Genomic DNA, 22,642 nt, shown 5'->3' with positions numbered 1-22,642 from the left:
CCCCCCCCCCCCAGTCCATACTAATCTGATCATGGGGTAAAATTCCTTCCTGACCCCAAATCTGGTAAGTGATCTCACCTTGAGCAGAGAGGCAAGACCCCCTAGCCAGGAACCTCTGGCTTTGATCACAGCAGAAGCATTGGCACATCCCAGTCAATTCCCAGCCTTGTCTGTAGCCAGTGCCTCTGGGAAGGCTTATAAACACCCTGACATATGTAGCAGAAAAGGTGGGGGGAGGGGGAAAAGGGGGCTCAACCAGCAAAGTCCAGAAGCATGGGAAATACCCAAGGTAGAACATAGGCATAGCTACACCTGTATCATCTCTGGCCAGTGGCTGTCCTACCTCTTCTTGGACACCTCCAGTGATAGAGAGGCCACAACTTCCCTAGGCAGTCTATTCCACTGCCTCACTGTTAAAACAGTGAAGAAGTTTTTCCAGATAGCCAGTCTAAACATGCTTCACTGCAATTTCAAGCAATTGGTTTGTGTCTTCCTCTCTGCGGAAACGGAGAAAAATAATCCTGTCTTAGATTCAAGCCAATATGATACAATTAATCAGTTAATTCTAATTAAACTGTAGTTATATCAAACAGTTTTCTGTATGTAGCTCTCTGTTGCACTTTGCCAAACGTTCTTCTCCTAAAGCCTCCGGTACTTGCAGGACACTGCGTTTCTTGAACCACCTGTATCGTCAGAAGCTGCAAAATCTCCCAGGCTTGCCGTGTTTTATATAACCAACATGAAGGTCATCACTTGTGAGATTGCATGGCATAACAAAGAGCCGGTGTACAGCTTGGACTTTCAACATGGGGCTGATGGGAAAATCAATCGGTTGGCCTCAGCAGGTGTAGACACTGCTGTTCGGGTGAGTTCCCAACCTTCGTTGAGTTGATGTGTGTAGAACATCTGTAATGGACCCCTATGTCTACTTGCAGATCTTGCAGATTGCACTTATAGATATCATTTTTCTACTCTGAGTCAAGTGAATGATAGACAGAGGGACTAAATGCTGTCAGTTTTGGGGGTGTTTTCTGGCTCTTGCTGCTTCCACATTTCAGCTAGCCTTGAGTTAGGTTTTAAATTTGGCATTTTGAGTAACTGGAATATTGGTAGGTCCCCCCAGTGTGTATTGTGCATAGGAAGAGACCAGATTCATCAAATCCTAAAGACTTGGATTGACTTTTTCTTTTTGAACTGTTCTTATTTTCACCAAACTGCATCTGAAATGCAAATATCTGGTCTGTATGTATCTAAAGTTAAGCACTGTCTGGTTCTGAAAATTTGAATCATTTTGCCTTTATTCTGCTTTGTGAATGCAAAGATTATGTGATAAAACAGAGAGTTGTTTTGGTTTATTAGAGTTTGTCAGCATGTAATTAGTTTTATAACTGCATAGTCAATGCCAGGGCTGTCCAACTGGTGGCCTATAGGCTGTACACAGACCACGAGGGGTTAATTTGCAGCCCCTGGGCTCTCCCTCCCTCCTCCAGGTTCCGCTTCCTGCCCCTGCCCTGTGAGGCAGAATGGTACATCACAGCCCATTGCACCAGGTGCATAGCCACTAGCTGCTTAGAAGCCCTGATCTATATTATAAGCAGAGGGGCCCTCAGTTCCAATGGTAGGGATGTTGTGGCATTGTTTGTGGTATCTTTTATTAGACTGACTGTATAGCTAGGAGAGATCCTGGACAAGATCTCAGGCACAAAGTGCCCTTTTCCAGATCTGCGAGTCCCTCTGCTTTACATCCTCATATAGGTATGACCTGAAGAAGAGCATTTTATGGTTCAAGGTCTCTTCCAACTATGAAGTACCCTTCTTCAGATCCGCCCTATACGAGGATGTAAAGCAGAATGCAGGGCCGGCCTTAGGGGTGGGCGATCACCCAGAGTGCTGTGGTCAGGGGGGCACCACACATGCACGCACACACGTGTGAGTAGCCCATGCTCACAGCAACGCTCTCCCCCTGCCCTTCTCCAGCTGATCCCCACCACAGGCAGGAGGAGTGGTGCCTAGTCCAGCCCACACCCCACCTCCAGCTGCTGCCTAAGAGGAGTGCTGCCACCAATGTGGGTAGCAGCAGCGATGCCTGCCTGCCTGCCTGGCACACCGTGCCACTCCACCTTTCCACCAAACTGGACCTCTGCCTGCAGCAGTGCTTCTGACTTGCTTGAGGGGCGGGGAGGCAGAGGCAGGGGGCACCAAAGTACAAGTTCAGCCAGGGCACCGTTTTCCCTAAGGCTGGCTCCATCAGAAACCCTCAGACCTAGAGAAGGGTACTTTTTGCCTGAGATTTCTCCCAACTATATAGTTGGTCCAATAAAAGATACCACAAGAGGACCCTTGCCTCGCATACATTTCCTGAACCATCATCACGGCTACAAAAACACTCCAATCCTACTCTGGCATTTTTTGTAAGATTTTATCCTTAACCAAAAGTTTTCTTCTCTTCACTGATAATTAGCTTTCTCGCCCAAAGGTGTATGCATTTTTGTGGTGCTGAATGTATTTGGATTGCTATCTTGCAAGCATAGGGTATAATATCTATCTGTATATTTACAGTATCAGTGGTTTGTAAATCTTCAGGTATTTGTTGAGCTGAAAGTTACTGATTTTTATTATTTACAAATTCTGTTGAATAGCGAAAGAAGTTGGCAAGCAATAATGCCATTGTTCAAGAGTTTGGTTTTTTTGTAATTTTGGACATCTTTGGTGTTTGGGTTGAGTTATAAATGAAAACTGACATTGAAATGCCCTAGTGACCTGTTCCACTTCTGGTCGGTGGAAAACTGGACCCTCCCCATTCTTCCCCTGATTTAAACTTAGGGGTGTTCTTCATTCATAACTTAAACCTGTTCTCCCTGTCTTTCCTGGTCACACCTGTTTGTCTAAATCAGCTCAAATTTTTATAACTTCAGGGTATGCAGCAAAACTAAGTGTTAGGGGTGTACTGATAGAGATTTTTGGGGCCGATACCGGTAGCTGATTTTCAAGGAGATGTATAGGCCGATACCAATCTGATTTCTGATATGCAGCTTGTAGGTCTGGTGTGGTGGAAGGGGAGGGGGGTGGGCAGATCAAGGCCCCTGCAGTGAGAGAGAGAATGGGGGAGGGGCAGGCACTGCTCAGCTGGGGCAGGGCACGGGACAGAGCCACAAGTGGATTGTGCAAGGGGGAGATGGGGGGCAATGTGCCCCCAGGATCTGCATGGGGCAGTCTGCAGGTGTGGGCTAGGGTGGGCACAGGATGGAGGTGCAGCTTGGCGCAGGAAGGGAGGCGGCAGACAGGTCATCCAGGAGGGCATGATGGGGGTGGGTCTGCCTGGCTGGGAAGAGCCCAGCTCATCCTGCCCTGCGCAGATCCAGGGCCACATGCCGCTCCCCCTCCTTCCCCCCCATGCTGTCCTGGACAAGGAGCAGTGGCAGGAGCTGCCAGACAAGCACTGGATGGGCGTCGCACAGCAGCGGGAGCCGCCCCCCCTCCCTTCCCACGTACCCCCTGACAAGCCGTGCCTCTTTCCCACGTTTGCCTTGGCCCCAGCCCTGGCTGGGCAGCCCCAGCCCCAACCCCTCCCTCACCACAGGGGCCTTGATCTGCCCCCCCCATGCTTCTCCCCCCTCCCCTTTTACCGCAACAGACTTACCAGCTGAACGCAGCACTCCACACTGTCAGGCTGTGCTTCTCACTGCCTACATGTTGCACTGCAGCTGTGCGCACACATGGGCATTTATTGGACAAATTATTGGCCGCACCAGGCCGATATCTGATACAGAAAATTTGCTTTATATTGGTGCTGATCTGATATCGGACCGATGTATTGGTGCACCTCTACTCGGTGTTGTGCTTGGAATTCTAGGATAGGGCATGACAGCTCATAGGTGTTTTGAGGTGTAGAAAGGTTGAGGGTGTTAAGATGAATATATTCATTTTTTTGGTTGGTTAATTTGTGTTTGGTTAATGCTGCTAAATCTATTGATTGACTCATCCTGTTATTTAAAGGTTCATCAAGGGTTCACAGAGCCAGAGAACAGACATGTATGTACATTTTGAAAATGGTTATTTTTTCATAACTTCCTAGAAGACTTGACAATATATTTGCTTAGACAGAAAGAATGCTGTCGGGATGCTAATCAGGAGATGAAAATAATAATTGTAGAATGGGAATTAGTAAGACGCCACCATGGCTTAGTTGTGGAAGTTTCCGATGAGAGGATTTTTTTATTTCTGTACCTGAAATGCTTACCCTCTCTGCTCAGTGTTTGATATGTAAGTATGCTGCACAGAAAATATTAGTTATTATAAGACTGAGTTGTCAAGTAAAGAAGGATATTTACTATCTGTGATACTTTTGTAACTAGATATGGAAAGTGGAAAAAGGACCAGATGGGAAAGCAATTGTGGAATTTTTGTCCAATCTAGCTCGTCATACCAAAGCTGTTAACGTTGTGCGTTTCTCTCCCAGTGGTGAGATCTTAGCATCCGGAGGTGATGGTGAGTAATATTATATGGAGGTGAAAGAAGTTTTATTTATACACGTGTGCGCGCGCACGCTTGCGCACACACACCGCCCCCCCTACCTGGAGTAAAAGTGAGCATGGAAATTTGGGAGACGTGAATGAGTTTCCATCTTTGGACTTGTTTGGCACCTCCAAGGAGCACTGTGTCCAAGTGTCTTGTAAACCCCACAGAATTTATTCGCACAAGGGCTTTGTGAGAATAGAGAACTAATTTATCTGCTTAACAGCTGTGAAAAAATTGTTATTCCTGTTTTGTACATGGGGAAATCGAGTGGCTTACCCAGGACCATATTGGGAGTCTGTGGCAGAGTTTAGCAGTTGAACCCAGAGTTCCTGAGTCCCAGTCTGGTGTCCTAATGACCTTAGCAAAGGTTGTGGATAGTCCTGGGTTGTTTTTAATGCAAGTATGCAGTATTTTAAGGGAAAATTTTGAAAAGGCAGAGTAGTTAAGTATCTAACTCTAATTGAAAGTCACTTCTTTGACAGTTGGTGTAACTCCTGTTCGAATATTAGAAAAATCTCCTTAATCAAATTGTTTACTAAAAAAGAAGGAAATCAACATACCTCACAAATAGCTTATACTTCTTTTTCCTGTCCCTACTGTAAAAAAGAGAACAGAAAAGAAGAAGAGCATTCCCAGGTCCATTGCCTAAACAGTAGACAAGCTCTGGTTGATTTCTATATTTTGTATAATAGCAGGATAAAACCTGCAAGAAGAAAGAACAATTTATTTGTGTTAAGTAATTTTTTTTCCCACAGATGCTGTGATATTATTATGGAAACTGAATGATAATAAAGAACCAGAACCAATAGCATTTCAGGATGAAGACGAAGCTCAACTAAACAAAGAGAACTGGACTGTTATTAAAACATTAAGGTAACTTGGGCTTTTATGAGTTTCCTTCATCCCAGGTTGCTGTTTATCTGGAACAGCTTCTGCTTACCATATGCAGAATCCTTCCATTGTTCTTCAAAAGTTTTGTGCTCCATGATGCATTCCTTTCATGCTAACATCTGCTATTCTATACTGTACCAGCCCATGTCCTCCGTCTCGGCGGAAGATCCAACATTTGCGTGGCATGGCTTTCATGTTCTGTAGCACTTAACAATATTTCAAATTTATCATAACTTCAAAAACTACATCTATGAAACTTTGCATTTGCACAGGGTCATTTTAAATAAATATACCTTTAATTACTGAATTTATACTAGACATTTTAAGGAAAATTCAACAAAAATGTACAAATATGTATATGTTTCTTAGAAAGTTAGTCCAGGTCAAAGTTCACAAAAAGGCTTTATCATCTTGATACACAGTTCATTTCAAACTATTAAATCCTTATCCAAAAATATGTATATTCATTTCAGTTTTGCAAATTAACTATGAATGATAGTTTCAGTATACTTGTTAGTGGACAAGACATCAAACATGCTACCACTACTGTTACATTTGAAATTAAATTGCATCTTGTTTTCACTCCAAGTGAAAAAGACAACATCCAGTATTTGTTGTAGAATCTAAAGGCATTTTTACACGTGATGTGGGCACTTTAATTAGTAAGCTGCACTAGTTAAAAGCTCCCATGTGTCATGTGTATCAGCGTTGCTGTGCTGAAAAAATGGCAGCGGGGTGCTTTGAACTAAAGCTTATCGAACGTGTTTTATTTCAAAGCGCACTGCTGCCACTTTTTCAGCTCAGATGTGCAGCAACTCTGATACACGTGATGTGGAAGGCTGCTTGAGCGCATCAATTTCCATGCTTCAGCAGACTTGATTAATTGAGTCTGCTGCGACGCGTTGGATTTCCAGCACGTTGCAGCAGGCTCCACACGTGTGTAAGAGCCCAAAAGCATATCCTAAAGTATAAATAGTCCTTTAAAAAGTGCTTGTGCAGTTACCTAAGAGACTGGACAGCTTCTGAAGAAAAGTAATTAGAATCAGTATCTCTAATAAACTTAGCATCTTAAAAAGTAAGTATAACAAATATTTATAATTTCAGTGGTCTCATTGTGTGACCATTTCACAAAATACCTCTAGTATTTCTCAACCTTTTTAAAATCATTTTTAATGGTGATTGTACACACCTAGAAGAGTCATCAGAAGATATTAGTTAAGATGTAGTGTAAACTTAAATTTCTACATTTTAGTTGACCTGCATAGTATGAAAACTTCTTATTTAACTCTTACCTGGTGGGGAAAGTTTTCAGGAATAGCAATGCTTCTCACTTCTTAATTTTATTACTGCAATTATACAGTTTTAGTTTTTACTTTTTTTTATTGCTGTTATTATTGTACATTATACAGAACCTAGGAATATTCATTTTCCAGCTCTTTAATCTTACATTTGAGGTAACTTAGGAATTCATTTATTTCCTTTGGAATATGTGCTGGTACTATGGTGAATTATGAAGGCATATTTTAATTTATTTTTAAAATTTTCTACTTTCCATATTTTAAATGTGACTGCTTTGTTTAAAAATAAAAAGGAGGGACTGGTTATTTCTTAAGTGGTAACTTTTTCTTGCATTTTTTTTTTTAATACTAAAAAACTAAATGTCCTTTTTGTTTATTCAGAACTGTCCTTTATATAACTAATGATTGTCTTCCATTCTGCTGGGTTCCAGAGGCCATTTAGAAGATGTTTATGATATTTGCTGGACCACTGATGGAAACTACATGGCATCTGCATCAGTAGATAACACAGCTATAATGTGGGATGTCAATAAAGGTAACTGCTAAATTCAATTTTTTTCTTTCCTGCGGCTCCCTTATGGAGGTAAATAGTATCCTTTGGTGTTTAAGCAAAGTAAGTGAAGTGCTTTTTTCTGTGGTAACATAATCCAGTTACTTCTCCAACTTTTGAAGATGGGATGGAAATGTCTCCATGAGCAAAACCTGGAGTGAGGGAGAGGGAACTTCATAGCCTTGGCCCTGCAAATATTCTCTGCACAAGTAATCCCTAAACTCAGTGACAGTCATGTTTGTAAGATTGGAGCTGAGCAGCCTTGGTCTTGAGTTTATTGTAACAAGCTTGTTTAAGTGTAGTTGGATGTCCCTGGAGGTATATGCAACTATAGTCCTTCACAAATGTGATGGAACTAAGGGTGTCATGAGAATGAGTGCTGTTCTCATCTAAAAGACTGTCTTGTGAATTACATTGACAGTGCCCTTATTTTCTGAGGGTTGCTTATTTCATGTATAAAAATAGGATAAAGATTACTCCTTTGCCTATTGCTAGCATTGTTTCAGTAACCATCTTACAAGTGGTAAAATGCTTTGAGACCTAAAGAAGAAAGAATGTCTTTTGTTGGAGGATATCCTTGGCCACTTTTCATTCAGTTTAAATGAAGAAGTAATTAAATACGCCACTTCTGTGGTAACAGTGATGGGAGGAGGGTTGATCAGATTGTAGCTGTATTGATGTGTAGGTCAGAAGCAGCACACCGGGAGAGAACCAGTGAGAGAGAGAATCAGGGAACCACTGGGAGTGTGACCCTGAGAGTGCCACTGGAGCTTTCTAAGCAGAGTGGTAGTTGCTCAAAAGTGGGAGTAAGAAAGCTCTCCTGCTGTTTGATCCTACTTTGGTCAGGGAAACAAGATTTTTGCATTTATTTTTATAGTTAAACATAATTGCACCAGAGAAATATCTGATGCATATAATCTATTTCAACACCTAACAGAAGCAATCCACATATCCCTAAATGGTGGCTAGCTACCTGAGATAAGATGAGTCATAAGTGCCACCAGAGCTTGATCCTGGATTGTGCTGAGATCTCTGGCCCCCATCCAGCCTACCCGGAGATGAGCTTATCAGAACTGCTTGTGTTCATAAATGTTATGTCTGTGCTTAGCTGGGTCAAGACAAGCATGTTCAACACCCTGCAACTGAGTGAAGGCTGATAGCTACATATTATTATGAGTAGTAAGACCTTATTACATTGTAAGGCCAGGGTTACATGGGCCAGATCCAGCCTACAGACGTGGGGCTTTGGCTGCAGGCGCTTCCATGCCACTGCAGGTTCGAGCACCAGTTGTAGGCACTCTCCCCATGCTGCCACACAGACAAACGTTGGTGGCAGCTGGGTCGTAGCGCTTACCTAACTGAATGCCTCTGACCCAGCATGGGTCATTCTGTCCCACAACCTTTTCCAGCTGTGGAATTAGCCTGTTGCCATCATCACCCGAGAGAAGGAGCCTGCCTCTTGTTTAAATTTTGACTCATGCTTTTGTGCTGCGGGTCTGTAGTTCAGTACCCAACATGATGACCATTCAAGACTCGAGAAAAAATCTGAAATGCATACAAATTTAATGTCTTGTTACTTAATAAACAAAATAGGCATATTACAAGGCCTGAACCTTATTGTTCAACTAAGCAGAAGCCACAAAGGAGGGGGGAAAAAGCTTAAACGTGCATTTCAATTGTCACTGTTAATTTGCTGTTAAAGCATTTATCAGTTTGAGTGTTTTAAAAAAAAGATGTATTGCTGTATATTCTGGAATATTTGGCCTTGTTTTAATTCCTTTTTAAATAATTCTCTTCAGTTTTAGTATTTGGAACTCTTTATATTTTCAGGGCAAAAAGTCTCAATTTTAAATGAACACAAAAGTTATGTACAAGGAATAACTTGGGATCCTCTTGGCCAGTACATTGCAACACTTAGCTGTGATAGGTGAGTTTTGGCTTAAGTGTTCTCTTACCATCCTACAACTAAATACTAATGTGGTTACCATGTGCAGTATCCTGTCTCTCTCAGGGCTATACTGTAATGTGCAAAAATGTTTAATTTTTAACAGTACTTTATCCTGTGCAAATGTAGACTGCATACTTAACAAAATGACCAGGACTGCTCTTCTGTCCCACAGTTAGGTGCCAGTGTGGTTACCAGGCATAGGGTCCTGTCCCACTCATAGCTGTATCACGTTGTTCAAAATTTTTAATGTTAACATGTTTTAACAAGATTTTAAATCTGTTCCATGCTAACTGAGATTAAGTCAAAAAAGGGGTATTTAATTCCTTCTCTTCATAATTATTAGTATTAGAAGTAGTTTTTAATTGCTTTCAGGTTAATCCTTGAAAGAGAGTCGCAAAGGTGAGTTGAAAAATTATGCTCAATTTATTTCTGTGCAAACTGTCACCCAGAGTCTGAGTGTGATCAGAGATCTGAGGAAAAATACCTTGCATTCAAAAGCTTGTTTAACTTTATCCCCAACTACGTAGTTGGTCCAGTAAAAGATCTTTGCCTCACATAACTTCTTTGCCATCTTGGCTCCACCATCGCTCTTATGCCACTCTAAATGTAGACATTTAAGTAAACTGCTACTTTTTTTCTACATGAAATCAGCTGGCACTTTCTGGGTTGTCAAAGATATTGTAAGTGTGTACTTTATGTCCCAATACAATGTATTCTCAAACCTCTTCCATGAGCCTATGTTTGACAGTGTATGTTACAGAAGAGAAACAAACATGTTTACGTCCAATAAAACATGTTTCTCTTCTGAATTCCCTTTGCAACCTGGTCAATAAGCAAACAAATCTGTAATGAACAAATTCAACTTTTAATTTGTAGTTCAGCTTTGAAATTGTGTAGGGTACATATCTTATTCTTAATAGGCTTCACAGCTGGATAATAAACCTTATACTGTGTAGCTTCCTTTGCAAAGAAAATTGCTTTAACACACTGGAAAAATCACTCCTTGATTTGAGCTTTGGGGGCAGATCTTATTGTGGCCTCAGAGAAAAGATGAATAAAAGGGCTGTTAAGTCGCAATGAATCTTATGTCTTCTAATATTCAGCCATGCCAAATAAACATGAGAACTTGGTGTTTCAGTAAAATAAAGTGACATTTGTCTTGAGACTTGAAAATTAGCACGCTTAATGAGGTGAATTAGGATGCTTCACATTTCCCTGCAGATTCAGAAAGACGGCCTTGCACAGGAGTTCATTCAGTTCATATTTATAAGCCTCCTACCACAAAGGCCTAGGAATCCATCTATTTTCCTCTGTGGAAGCTTCTGTTCTTCAGGATGGAGCCACTGGGGAAAGGCCAGGAAGTTGCCTTGGTCCTTTATGTTTCCACAAACCCTGATTTTTCCTTAATTACACGTACACATGCTCCACAAATAAAGCTGCTCTTAATAAATCAAGGACTTTCAATGACTTAGAGGGCATCAACAAATAACTACTGCTTTAGTGTTTTTTTAATAGTAAGGCCTTTTGTCATGTGACAGTTTTGTGATGAGTTGAATTCTGAAAGGTTTTGATTGAAACAAGGGATCCAGGGAAGAATGTGCTGTAACTGTGTGGAAAAATCAAGGATAAGCTTGATGAGAAAGAAGGATGTAGGTAGCAGGCATTATTCTCTGTTTTATGCAGGGTGATGCGAGTATACAACACACAGACCAGACGGGTAGCATTCAATGTTACCAAGATGCCGTCAGGAGCAGGAGCAGAAGGAGAGGTAAATTATTCTAACGCTAACATTGTCAGGCAACACTTTGTATGTTGTTTTACAAATGCTGCGCTCTGGCATTGATGGCAGGAAAGTATCCAGTTTTAGGGATAATTTACTAGTATGTTGGACACTTTTGTGTTCGTGTGAATGGAGGTTCTCTTAGTTATTAGCAGGGATCCTGGTTTTCTCTGATTAAAAATAGCAAATTCTCTGATTTAAAAAACCCAAAATCCATGATAAAAATTAAAGGCTCCCCATAGCCCCCCCCACAGCATGGCTGGTGCCCCTCACTCTCCCCCACAGCCTCAACATCCCTCCTGATGCCCCTCATAGCAGACCCACAGACACTGACACCCACCCCAGCAGGTAAGTGTGTGTGGGGGAAAGGGGGAAGGTGCTGGGGAGGTAGATCAAGAAGGGGCAGAACATGCCCCTGTGCCCACTCCGTGGAGCAGTGCCATTCTGTGGGCCACACACGCCAGCCGGCCTGACGGGGTTTGCACACAGAGGCCACCACCGCAACTCTGCCATTGCACCCTGCGCTACCATCCCACGGTTACCTTCATGGGTGCTGCCGGCCCTAGGCGGCACACCACATCCAGGTGAGGGCAGGGGTGCAGGGCCAGGAGGTGAGGGCAGGGGTGCCCCTCTGCGGAGGGCTTTGCGGGCAAGGGACGTGGGGCACAGTGTGGTGGTCCCTGCCATGTGCAGGCTGCACACATGCCGCCCGGCTGGCTGCCCAGGGGATGGGGAGGCTCGCATGCGGCCAGCTGGACAGCTCCGTAGCTGGCTCTGCAGCAGCGGCAAGGAATGGGGGTGTGGGGGACTCGCATGCAGCAGCCGCTGCCACTTACCTGTGGGGTCTTGCCAGCGGTGACGACTGCTGTGTACAGAACCTCCCCATGCCACCGTGGAGCCATGCCCAGAGCTGTGCAGCCAGGCGCAGGGCAGCAGCGGCAGTGGTGGCGGCCAGGCAGCACTCAGTCATCCCCACCACCATCCTGTGCCTCATGGCGGCCGCCACACTGCTGCTGCTACCCTGCACCTGGTTGCACAGCTCCAAGGCAGCACGGGTAGGTTTTGTATGCAGCGGCCCTCACCGCTGGCAAAACCCCACAGGTAAGCAGCAGTGGCTGCTACGTGCCAGCGGTGAAGGCCGCTGCGTACAAACCCCCTGCACCACTGCAGAGCTGTGCTTGGAGCCGGGCGCAGGGCGGCAACGGCAGTGTAGTGGGTACTGTGTGGCACAGGATGGTGGTGGGGATGGCTGTGTGCTGCCCGGCCGCTGCCGCCCTGCACCCAGCTGCACAGCTATGGGCATGTCTCCATGGTGGCGCAGGGAGGTTCTGTACGCAGCGGCTGTCACCACTGGCACAGCCCTATAGGTAACGAGACAGCCACGTGTGAGCCCCTTCTGCCCCCCCAGCCACCATCCCTCACTGCTGCTGCAGAGCCAGCCACGGAACTGGGCAACCGGCCACATGTGAGCCTCCCCGTCCCCTGGGTAGCCGGCTGGGCGGCATGTGTGCACCCTGCACATGGTGGGCACCACCACACTGCACCCCACATCACTTGTCTGCAAAGCCCCCCCACAGAGGGGTACCCTTGCCCTCACCCCCTGGCCCTGCACCGGGCTGCAGTGTGCTGCCTGGGGCTGACAACATCCCCGCTCCCTCAGCCCCCTTCCCCAGCCCTGCCCCACAACCCCCAAACCCCATTTACTTCCAAGGGCGAAGGGCGAGCCTGAGCCTGAGCCCAGCCTTGGCTGACTCAGAGGCTCAGGCCCTACCTTTCCCCTTCTCCCCCACCCACTCCAGGTAGGTCTGGGGCTTTCCCGCCCTTTCTGCACTCGGCTCTCGCAGGCTGGAGCTGTGTGAACCTGCAAGAGCTCTTTGCAAAAGCGGAGAATCTATGGATTTCTCTGCTAAAAAGGGAAATGGGCATTTTCTCTGATTTTAAAAACAAGGAATCCATGATTTTCTCCATTTTTTCCGTGGAAAATGGAAAACCCGGCTCCCTGATTATTACTCGAAGTGGCTGTCACAAAGAATGTTGACTTGTAAAAAATATCTCTTCTATATCTCAGCCTAGAGTAATCATGTTTAATATCATTGGTAATAAATTAAAGGACAGAGAAACAAAATATTCTGTGCAGTGAATTTTAAATGATATCTGTGCGATAATCAAGTTTTAGTGACTAAGTATTATAATATTGCATGAATACTTTTATATCTAAATCAGTAGCTTAGAATATACTTTTCTAGAGAATAAAGTCTTTCAAGAGAAATATTAGGGAAAAATAAGTTCTAAGATGCTGTCCCTTGGAGGAGCATCTTTAAATTTATAGTACTAGAGGTAAGGCAAGATGCTCTAAGGGGTCATTTTTAGACTAACCTATAAATATCTTTTCCCTGTGTTTTTACTGAATTTTGTTTTTCATTTCTAATGTTAAATCACCTTTTTTGTGGTGTTTGCTTGTTTGAACCATGATAGCTGAGCACTAGCACTACTCCGTACCTAAGTATCTTCATCTTCTTAGTTACTGTTTTATTTTAAATATCTATAGTAACGAAAAGGGAAGGAAAGGAATAGTCTAGTCTAAATGAGACTCTTGTTGATTTTAATTAACATGTGTATAGAGGGACTATGATTAGCTATAGATAACTTAAAGCATATATAGGAACTTAAAGTATCATTTTGTTGTTGAGAGAAACTTCGAATATTTCATCTGTTAGGTAAAAAAGATCAATCAAGATGACTTTTCTAAGACAGTTAATTACCAGCATTAATAAGATTTTTTTCACATTGCATCTGAAATACTTTTAAAATGTTACAGGTGAGAAGCTTTAGAATGTTTCATGATGACAGCATGAAATCATTCTTCCGCAGGCTTAGTTTCACTCCTGATGGCTCCTTGCTACTTACTCCAGGTACGTGAAAGCAGGTACTGTGCACGTGGGGCAGCCCATAGGGCTTCTTCTTCACATAGGAAGTGTCTAACAGTTGCTGATGCTTTGGAGAATCCTGCTGTGAATATGGCCAGCAGTTTTTTGTTCTGGTGACATGCTGGTGGTGATGATGCAGCCTGGGGTTTCCTCTGACACTAAATTCAGCATACTTTGTGTCAATAAAAATTTTCACTTAGTCTGATATTTGTATGCTGATTTGAAAGTTCACTGAGACCACTTTCCAAACAGTTTGGCTGAGTTCAATCAAAGGAAAGCTTTACAGTATTTGTTTGGTGTATTGTTCTTGTATGATGAAACAAGAAAACAAGGAGACATATTAATGTATTCTATTTATTGGCTGAGAAGCTCCTACCATCAAGCCTGCAGATTGTGAGAATTTCTCTCATGTCATATTAAAATCTGCTTGCAGCTTCCATGAAACACCTGGTATATTAACAAAACTGCACTGTTAAAAAAAAAAAAATTGGAAATAAGTAGTTACTCTTGACTTTTATTCTAGGGGGGGGGGGGGTTTGGTACGTCCTTGTTCTTAAAAGCATTCTGCACTATTAGTTAGAATAACACTACAAGAAGGGTTTTCCAGTATAGGCATTCCCAATGCAGATGTCTGGAAACATCAGAAAGAAGCCTGTGTCAAGGAAGTACATAAAGGAAACAAAAATAGTATTAAAGAAATATATGCGATACCTTTTCAAGTTGTTTTCAGATCACAAAAATCTGGCCTGCTGACACAAGGCTACTTCTTGGAAAATAAAATGTTTATGAATGTATGCTGTCTGTTCAGTACCTTTTGAATTGATGAGTAATGGTTTAATTGTTTTGTGTTTTCTCAGCTGGTTGTGTTGAATCAGGAGAAAATGTGACAAACACTACGTATGTTTTTTCCAGAAACAATCTTAAAAGGTAGGGTTTAATAAAAACCTATTTCTTTATTATCATTACAAAAAATAATTTTTAATGCCATTTTAAAAAATATTTCTTATTCCTAATAGGCCCATGGCTCACCTGCCCTGTCCTGGCAAAGCAACACTAGCTGTTCGTTGCTGCCCAATCTACTTTGAATTGAGAACTCCACTTACTAAAGGTACTGTAAATCCTTCAGGGAACATTTTTTACAGCAAATGTATTAAAAGGCAAACTTGAGTATAATGTTGCAGGTCATACTATTTTATGTCCTACCTTTGTAACATTCCTTCAAGAAAGCTTCTAAGTTGTAGTGTAACCCTGTTTGCTGATTCTAAGAACTTTAATTCACTTTAAGTGCCTTTTAAGTGGCTTTTGGTATAGTGGCTGAATGCTCTCAGTTGGCCTTTGAGGCTACAGAAAAAATATTTAGCATTTTTCTCCAACTTTTAAACTGATTGGTGTGAATAAATGTAAGTAATTTGGCTTAGCATTAAAGAACCACCTAGTAAAATATTTTTTTTAGTCTTGGTTTCCCACCTCCTGGAGCCACCCCAAAATTGCCATCATTTGTCACAGGTTTGTGATGTTTATTCAGGGGAAGCCAAGACTGAAGTAGCACTAGGCTTGTTGATTAGAACTGGATCATGCTGGCATAACTGTGCTGGGGATGACTGAGCATACTGCGCAGAAGTGGATGGATGCAGGAAGTAAAATCTTGCTCATATTCAAGTTAATGGACTCAGGATTTCACCTAGGACTTCTAATGAGACTGTTCACAGTCTTGCTTAAAAGGCACAAGTTTCCTCATATCTAATTATCTAGCTCAGCTTAGAGTGTCCATTACTAAATTGTTTAAAAGCATGTACCATTTTTTTCACAGTCTTCAGAGGCAGTGTTCTCTTTTGGAGAATGAGATCCTTTCCATAAAGTATCAGTCACTCTTTATTGGGCGTATGTTGTTACTCCTAGGGCAAAATTTACAGTATTGGATGCCTAAAGTGAAAAAATCAGGCCATTAATTTAAAAGGGGAGCTTCTGTAACCAACACAGAAGTGACTGGGAGTTCTATATTTTATCACTGCTGAAGAGGCCACCGGGTGCTTAATTTCAAGGATTTGGAAAACTTTACTAAAGTGGTGCTCTTTTTCTTTTTCACTAATCATATAAGGAGCAAACTCTTGAGTCTGAAAAACTAGCCAATAGTTGAACATGAAAATTATACAAAGAAACATAAATTTATCACCTTGAGTGGATTATATAGCAACTGTGTATTTTTATAAATTTGGCATGACTAATTAAAGTAAGTTTTGAGATTTGTTCACACTTGAAGTAATAATGGGAAAAAAAGTTTAAAGGAAGTTTAACTACAGGGCTTTGATTTGCACTTGTCATTTAAAAAAACCCTAAAAAAACAAATAAACCAAAAACCTCTCCCAACCATTTATCTTGTAAGGTGAGACAAAATAAGACAAACTTAAAAGAGTAGTTTTTCCAGAAACTCGTGAGAGCCTGAAAATGGTGTTTTATAATGAAAATGTCACCTTTTAACCACAGTATGGTTACTGATTCACTCTAAGGATAAAAATTATGTTCAGACTCAGGGTAACTATGTCAATTTTAAGCAGTATCATTTAAGTGAGGCAGTGGCCTGTATGAGACTTTTCCCAATGGTGTTTTCTTTGTGTTCTAGATGAAGTCAGTCAGAAGTCGGTTCCTGGTCTAATAAATGTTCCTTATCGGTTGGTATTTGCTGTTGCTTCAGAAGATTCTGTGCTTTTATATGATACGCAGCAGTCCTTTCCATTTGGTTATGTGTCTAACGTACATTACCATACCCTGAGTGACATTTCATGGTAGGTGACTGACAGATTTGTCATGTTTGGGTAGATTGTTGTCCTTATCCTATTTGAAGCCTTAAGGTTGCTCACGCTTCTTCCTTTTTATGTCAGGTTGTTTTATGTAATCTATGGTACTTAAGTAATTATCATTACCATGTTTTTTGGTGCCTTTCATTCTTCTTTAAATAATTTATCCCAGGAGCTATGGAAGTGTGCTTTTATATGCTTTACAAATGGGGAACAGAGGCACAGAGAGACTGCAGGCTACACCTACAAAGGGGCTTGGGTGTTGCAGTGCCTCAAGACAGAAAGGGCAGTAACAACTCCTCTAGCTCTGTTTTTCATGGAGCTCATTCTGTTGATACTCTTTGAGCTTGTTCTTTTGGATCTGGCTTCTTGGAGTAGATCAGCAGAAGAAAACAGTTGGAGGATCTTGATCAGTCTTATATTTGATCTGGATAACCAATTGTTCAGTCCAGACAGGAGGGAGGCAGCCTTGCTTGTGCACAGAATCAGAATCTTAGCGTTCTAGTGAATTTCACAGGTGGAGCTTTGGTGCATATAGGATTATCTGGGAGGAGGAAGGGTGTTAGAGAATCACTGTCCTAAACTTAGGCATCTAAATTCTGCCAAAGGTCTACTTGAGGTGTTTGGTTGTCTTGTGGATCTAGGTCTAAGTGAGGGCTGTCCAACTTCCAGGCAGCTGGGGGCCATATTTGAGGCAGGCCACTATACTAAAGGCTGCACAAGATGTGGGCCATAGACCAAGAGCTGCTTTTTGTTCGCTGTGTGGACAGTTGCACCCTTCCCCACCCCCGGATCTGTCCTGCCACATGGGCCCCTCCTTATTATGCACACAGTGCAGTGCAGACAGCTCCCCTTCATCCCTCAGCATGCAAAGTACCCCTCTGTCCCTGCCACTTTCTCACCTGCAGTGCAGTCAGCCTGGTTGCCCAAATAGCTCAGCCTCCCATCTTGCATGCAGCATAGGTACCCTGAGCCTCCCACTTAGGTACCTGAGACCTCTCCTGCTGTGCTGTCCCATCACCAGTAGCGGGGGCAAGAAGTAGAAATTAAAGGAAGGTGGGAGAGCCCAAACAACCCTAGCTGCAGTGGCATGAGCAACAGTGGGCAGGGGAGGGGTGGGGCAGTGGCTGACATCCCAGACTCTGTTCCCCAGTCATGGGACCTTCCTTTCTCCCCGGAGCCTCTATTGCAGTGCTCAGGTCTGGCAAGCACTGCACATTACAATGAGGGGCACAGCGTTTGCCAGGCAATCTCTGTTGCCGGTGCTCCCTGCTGTGCACACTCAGCCCCTGCATTTGCATGGCATGGGAGGAAAGCCCTGTGCACTGGAGCTGGGTGCCTTCCCCGCCAGGGCTGAACAGCATGGGAGGGTAGCCCCAGGTGCCTTCCCCTGGGGGGTGGGAAAGGCAGCTGGCTCCAGCGTCTGGGGGCTTCCCTCCTGGTGCAAGTGCAGGGACTGAGCATGTGTGGTGGGGAACACCAGCAGTAGAGACTGCCCGGTGGAGGCTGCGTCTCTTGCTGCAATGTGCAGCTCTGGCCAGAGCTGCATGCCTCTGGGCACCAGTGCCTGCGCTGAGCGCTCCCACCTGCTGCTGCTGTGCCATGGGCAAAGTGTGGGGGTCCCAGCACTCTCTCTCAGACCCTGCAAATGCCATGCACATACACCCTGCCCCCACAACCACCCAACATACCTCATGCCCCGCACACACACAGCCACACACCCTGGCAGATAAGATTTGTTTTGTTTTTTAAATTAGCTGTCATGGAGCTGATATCAGATTTATTTAAATTTCTGTCTTTAGTTGGAGGGAGGCAGTTTGTGGTTTTGGCAGAGAATGTTACTCTAGGGAGCGTAGTCAGTTTCTCATCTTTCCTCCCATGAAAAAACAGGTCCAGCGATGGATCTTTTCTGGCTATTTCTTCCACGGATGGGTATTGCTCTTTTGTCACATTTGAGAAGGGTGAACTTGGAGTGCCATTGAAGGAGAAGCCAGTGATAACTGTCAGGACCCCTACTGTAGCAGAAAAGAAAGTGAAGAAAAGTCAGTCACATAAGGTGGTCTCCCCAGGCTCTCGCCCAGCAGATGGAACTCCTCCAAGCAGAATTGAAGACCTAAGCACTCCCACTCTCCAGCCAAAAATACCAACAGCAGTAGCAACCAGCAAGGACTCTCCTTCAACACCTGTTGGCATAAAAAATATTCCAGCTTTGTCAGAAGAGAGGAAACCTATACAGGCAGCCAGCCAGAGCGCTAAAGTAAACCAGCCAAGAAGGATTACTCTAAATACCTTAGAAGCATGGAGTAAGACACCAAGGTAAGACTTTAATTGTCATTTCAGTTATAAATATGAAGACCAGCACAAGACGTATTATTGCTACTTCTAATATATTGAAGTTGAGAACTACGTTTTGTATCCTGGTTGTGGCTTTTGTGACAGTTTCACCTTCCAGTTGTTCTCCAGCTGAAAGCTCAACACAACTCCCAGATCTGACTTCATGAGTTGCTATCCAAACTGGTAGGCAGTAGTAAAGTTAAATTCTGCCTTATTCCTTGGTGCATTTATTTACAACAGATTTCTATCTCTGTCACAGTTCTTGTATTTAAAGGTGTAATCTGGTAGGACTTCATGCCTGTCCTTTTTTTTAAGTTAATAAGAGGCTACATTGGAATGTAGTCACACAATAAATGTGTGACTTCACTCAGGACAACGTGTTTTCTGCGTGGTATATTTAAATATACCATGTAAGTCACTAATAGTAAGTTATTTAAAGAGTTTGTTATATGAGCATATAAGGCTTCATTTGAAATTATTCTCTAGGATTAATACAGATTTCCTTCACTTTATGCTGCACATGCATTCCCCAAAAACGGCGCATAACTTGAATTTGCATAAAAGGAACCCACTTTACAATGCAACAAATAGGGATACGTTCCAAGAACTCGACTGTACTGACCCCCAACCCTTTTCTTCCACTTTTACAAGACAATTTTGGTACTCACCAAAATCAAACAGTACACACAAGCACAAGGCACAGTCATAATGGGGATGGCATCTACAGAAACACGTGTCACAGACAACAAGCAAGGAGCACAGATCCACACAGACTATATTTTGGTGCACATCACTTCCATAATGCATTGCACAGAGCAGCTGACTGCGGGCTTCCACCACACCAGTCACATAAGAGTGAATTCGCACATACAGAACCCGCATAAAGCTAGGGAAACCTGTACACAAATATGGAAAGAATATTTACTATAAGGATGAGATTTTTGCAAATGTACTTTTTAAAATTCTAGGGGGAGATTTTTCTCTAAATATACTGGGATAATTTATAAACTGCTGTTAGTGTTAACATGATCTCAATTATCCCAATATTGTCATTTCATAAGAGCAATATATAGGCATTTTGCAAGACTAAAACATAATCAGATGTTCAGTTGCATCGTTTTGTCATTCTGCCCCATTTGTAATGTTTCTTTTTTTGTGAGACATCTAATAGATTTAAGAGAAGAAAAATGCAAACACTAAGATTACAGAGGAAGTGTGCTTTTAAGTAAAGGATCCTTCATTTTCTTGAACTATCAATTATTTGTTTATACTAATCCAGCGGAAAGAGTGTCTAATAAGTCTTAAAATGCTTTTATTTATAAGCATTATATTTTCTGTTCTATATGTCCCTATGCCATTCATGACCAGAGAAGAAGCATATGTGAAGTAAATGTATATCACTGTAGGTAATTGCAATTGTACAGTACATGTCAAAGAAGACTGTGGGGAAAATGAGGTATCTAAAAGCAGTGGAAGTAGATATCTCTTTCTTTCCCACCCCCCTTCTCTAGGAGAATAAACTTGATTCCTGTGAGGACAGACACACCAAACTCAACTGCCACAACTCTAGCCCCCACACCTTCCTCTTCAGGAGTAGTTCAACATGGTAAGTAACCTTCTGGCTGTAACATACAGTAAATAAGGGTTCTTCCTACTCGGCCCTTTCTTTCCAGAGGTCATTTATGGATTGTTATGGATTGTTGTCTGATTTCATAATTAAGACAATTTTAGTTCAGGCACAAATACAAAAAAATAGTGGCAAATTAAGGAACTTGAACTTCCAGCGCACAGATTTGGAAATTGCTACTATTCAGTGGTGCTTTGTATTTTGTACAGGTGAGTAACATGCAGGTGCCTATATCACAAAGTAATCTATCTACAGTTGATACCAAGTGGCACCTGGGCCAGCAGTCTCAGCACTGTAGAATGAATTGGCATGCAGGTTGTCCTCTCCAGATCACTACTTCACTACTGGTTGGTTTTATGGGAGGCAGCTTCCACCACTGCATCTGTGGCATGCTTCTGGTACGGATGAAGAACTTGTATCTACAACTACCAACCTAGAATCTTTCACGAGTACTAAATTCACTCGTAAACTCAGCATAATAAATGTGAAGTCCAACAAAGCATGGTTTTCATGTTTCTCAATATTTCAGAGCCACCATCACCACCTGATGATCCTGTGCACAATCCTCCAGCCTCTAAACGTCCTAGAACTGAAGAAACGCCTGTCTCTGTACCTATTGAGGACCAAACCACCTGTACTTCAAACAACTAAAGACCAAACTTTCAGTATACTCACTCTGAGTTCAGTTCAGACAGAATAGTAAATATATTGCCTTCCTTCATAGGATGGCTCCTTGGCAGCTGCTTATAAGTAGTAATGGTACTGGGCATGCAGAGCTGTGAAGGAAGATATCTGCAGAAGAAAAGACTGATTTTTCTACAGAAGCATTGTTTTGCAGTAAGGGAAGTAGCTGGAACACAGCTTTTAACTCTCTCACCCTTTGAAGAAAGCTTTCTTAATCAAGAAATGTCAGTTGTATGATAAAACATAATGTTTTCAGATGATACATTTATAGTAATCTATGACAACTGAAGGATCTCCTCTATAATCACCGTACTGATATTTTTAAACTATTAAGTCTTCCAGCAGGTCTGTTTGGCAAAGAGGGATTTCTAAGGACTTGCCTGTCTTTATAGTGATTTTTATGTGGTTAACAGCTGGTTCATGTAGACATCTGACTTCTAGGTGGCATTTTAAATTTAGCAGTTTGTAGGATAATTCATGCCTTCCAACTCTCATTCTATATAAGTAGTTAATGCTTACATGCTCTGCATGTATCAGTGATACTGAACTGTATTTTTAACACTGCAGCAGAAGTTACAAACTTACAATGGGAAGGAATGGGGAATTGAACAGAAACATTCTAAAGATCAGTTATGGGCATTAAGCAACAGAAACAGATTTCTTAATTTTTAGGTTTGTTTTTTTTTTTTGTTCAAAAAATAAGAGTAGGCATGAAGTTTTCCAGGGCAGCAAAGAAAAATACCTCTTTTGGTATTTTTATCTTAGAGCCTGTTCTGTTGGCCAATAAATCACAAAACCAGTGTACATTTATCTTTGTTTATGGTTGTTTATTTTAGCACTTAATACCTGTTGCATAGCTCAACAGTATAACCTTGGGTTTGAAAACAAATGATATCAAAATTCAAATTGTTTGAAAGCTACGTTTAATTGTTATGTTTTCTACATTCAGCTGTGGTGGAGGATTGAAGAGGTGGGAGCCTTTTGGGTAATGTCCATGAGCTATTAAAAAGAAAACTAAGATAATGGTTAAAATACGTGAAAAATCCTTTTAATTGACTTTGACATGGAAAAAAAGAGCTTAAAGTGCTATTTATCCCTTGTGATTAAACTTATGCTTTTAACATTTGAAGTGTTGAGGCACGTAGTGAAAAAAAAAAGTTCCAATTTCACATTAAAGCTTTTCTACATACGGTTTTCCATGGCTCTGGTTGTTTCACTGTAAAATGATTTGTTTTTAAAATAAGCAATTTTACTTTATCCTTTTTCATAACTTTCTGAGAAATTGAACTA

At 42.3% G+C, this 22,642-nt stretch overlaps 1 protein-coding gene across 1 annotated transcript in view; it reads left to right on the top strand.

Moving 5' to 3' along the window:
* Positions 1 to 22,546, top strand: part of CHAF1B (chromatin assembly factor 1 subunit B) — a 24,995-nt gene extending 2,449 nt beyond the window's left edge. The window contains exons 2-14 of the mRNA XM_019525430.1: positions 662 to 865; positions 4,356 to 4,488; positions 5,274 to 5,391; positions 7,139 to 7,242; positions 9,088 to 9,184; positions 10,889 to 10,973; positions 13,804 to 13,897; positions 14,770 to 14,839; positions 14,929 to 15,020; positions 16,533 to 16,695; positions 18,598 to 19,023; positions 20,553 to 20,647; positions 21,198 to 22,546. Of these exons, the coding sequence (XP_019380975.1) occupies positions 662 to 865; positions 4,356 to 4,488; positions 5,274 to 5,391; positions 7,139 to 7,242; positions 9,088 to 9,184; positions 10,889 to 10,973; positions 13,804 to 13,897; positions 14,770 to 14,839; positions 14,929 to 15,020; positions 16,533 to 16,695; positions 18,598 to 19,023; positions 20,553 to 20,647; positions 21,198 to 21,319 (1,803 nt within the window). The 3' untranslated portion in view covers positions 21,320 to 22,546. The remainder of the gene's footprint in view (positions 1 to 661; positions 866 to 4,355; positions 4,489 to 5,273; positions 5,392 to 7,138; positions 7,243 to 9,087; positions 9,185 to 10,888; positions 10,974 to 13,803; positions 13,898 to 14,769; positions 14,840 to 14,928; positions 15,021 to 16,532; positions 16,696 to 18,597; positions 19,024 to 20,552; positions 20,648 to 21,197) is intronic.
* Positions 22,547 to 22,642: the final 96 nt, after the last annotated feature.

This window comes from Gavialis gangeticus, unplaced genomic scaffold (assembly GCF_001723915.1).
Source record: "Gavialis gangeticus isolate Ggan-Ray unplaced genomic scaffold, GavGan_comp1, whole genome shotgun sequence".
In the NCBI taxonomy this organism is placed as follows: domain Eukaryota; kingdom Metazoa; phylum Chordata; order Crocodylia; family Gavialidae; genus Gavialis; species Gavialis gangeticus.
Note: the sequence above shows the minus strand (reverse complement) of the source record. Positions and strands in the feature narration are given on the sequence as shown.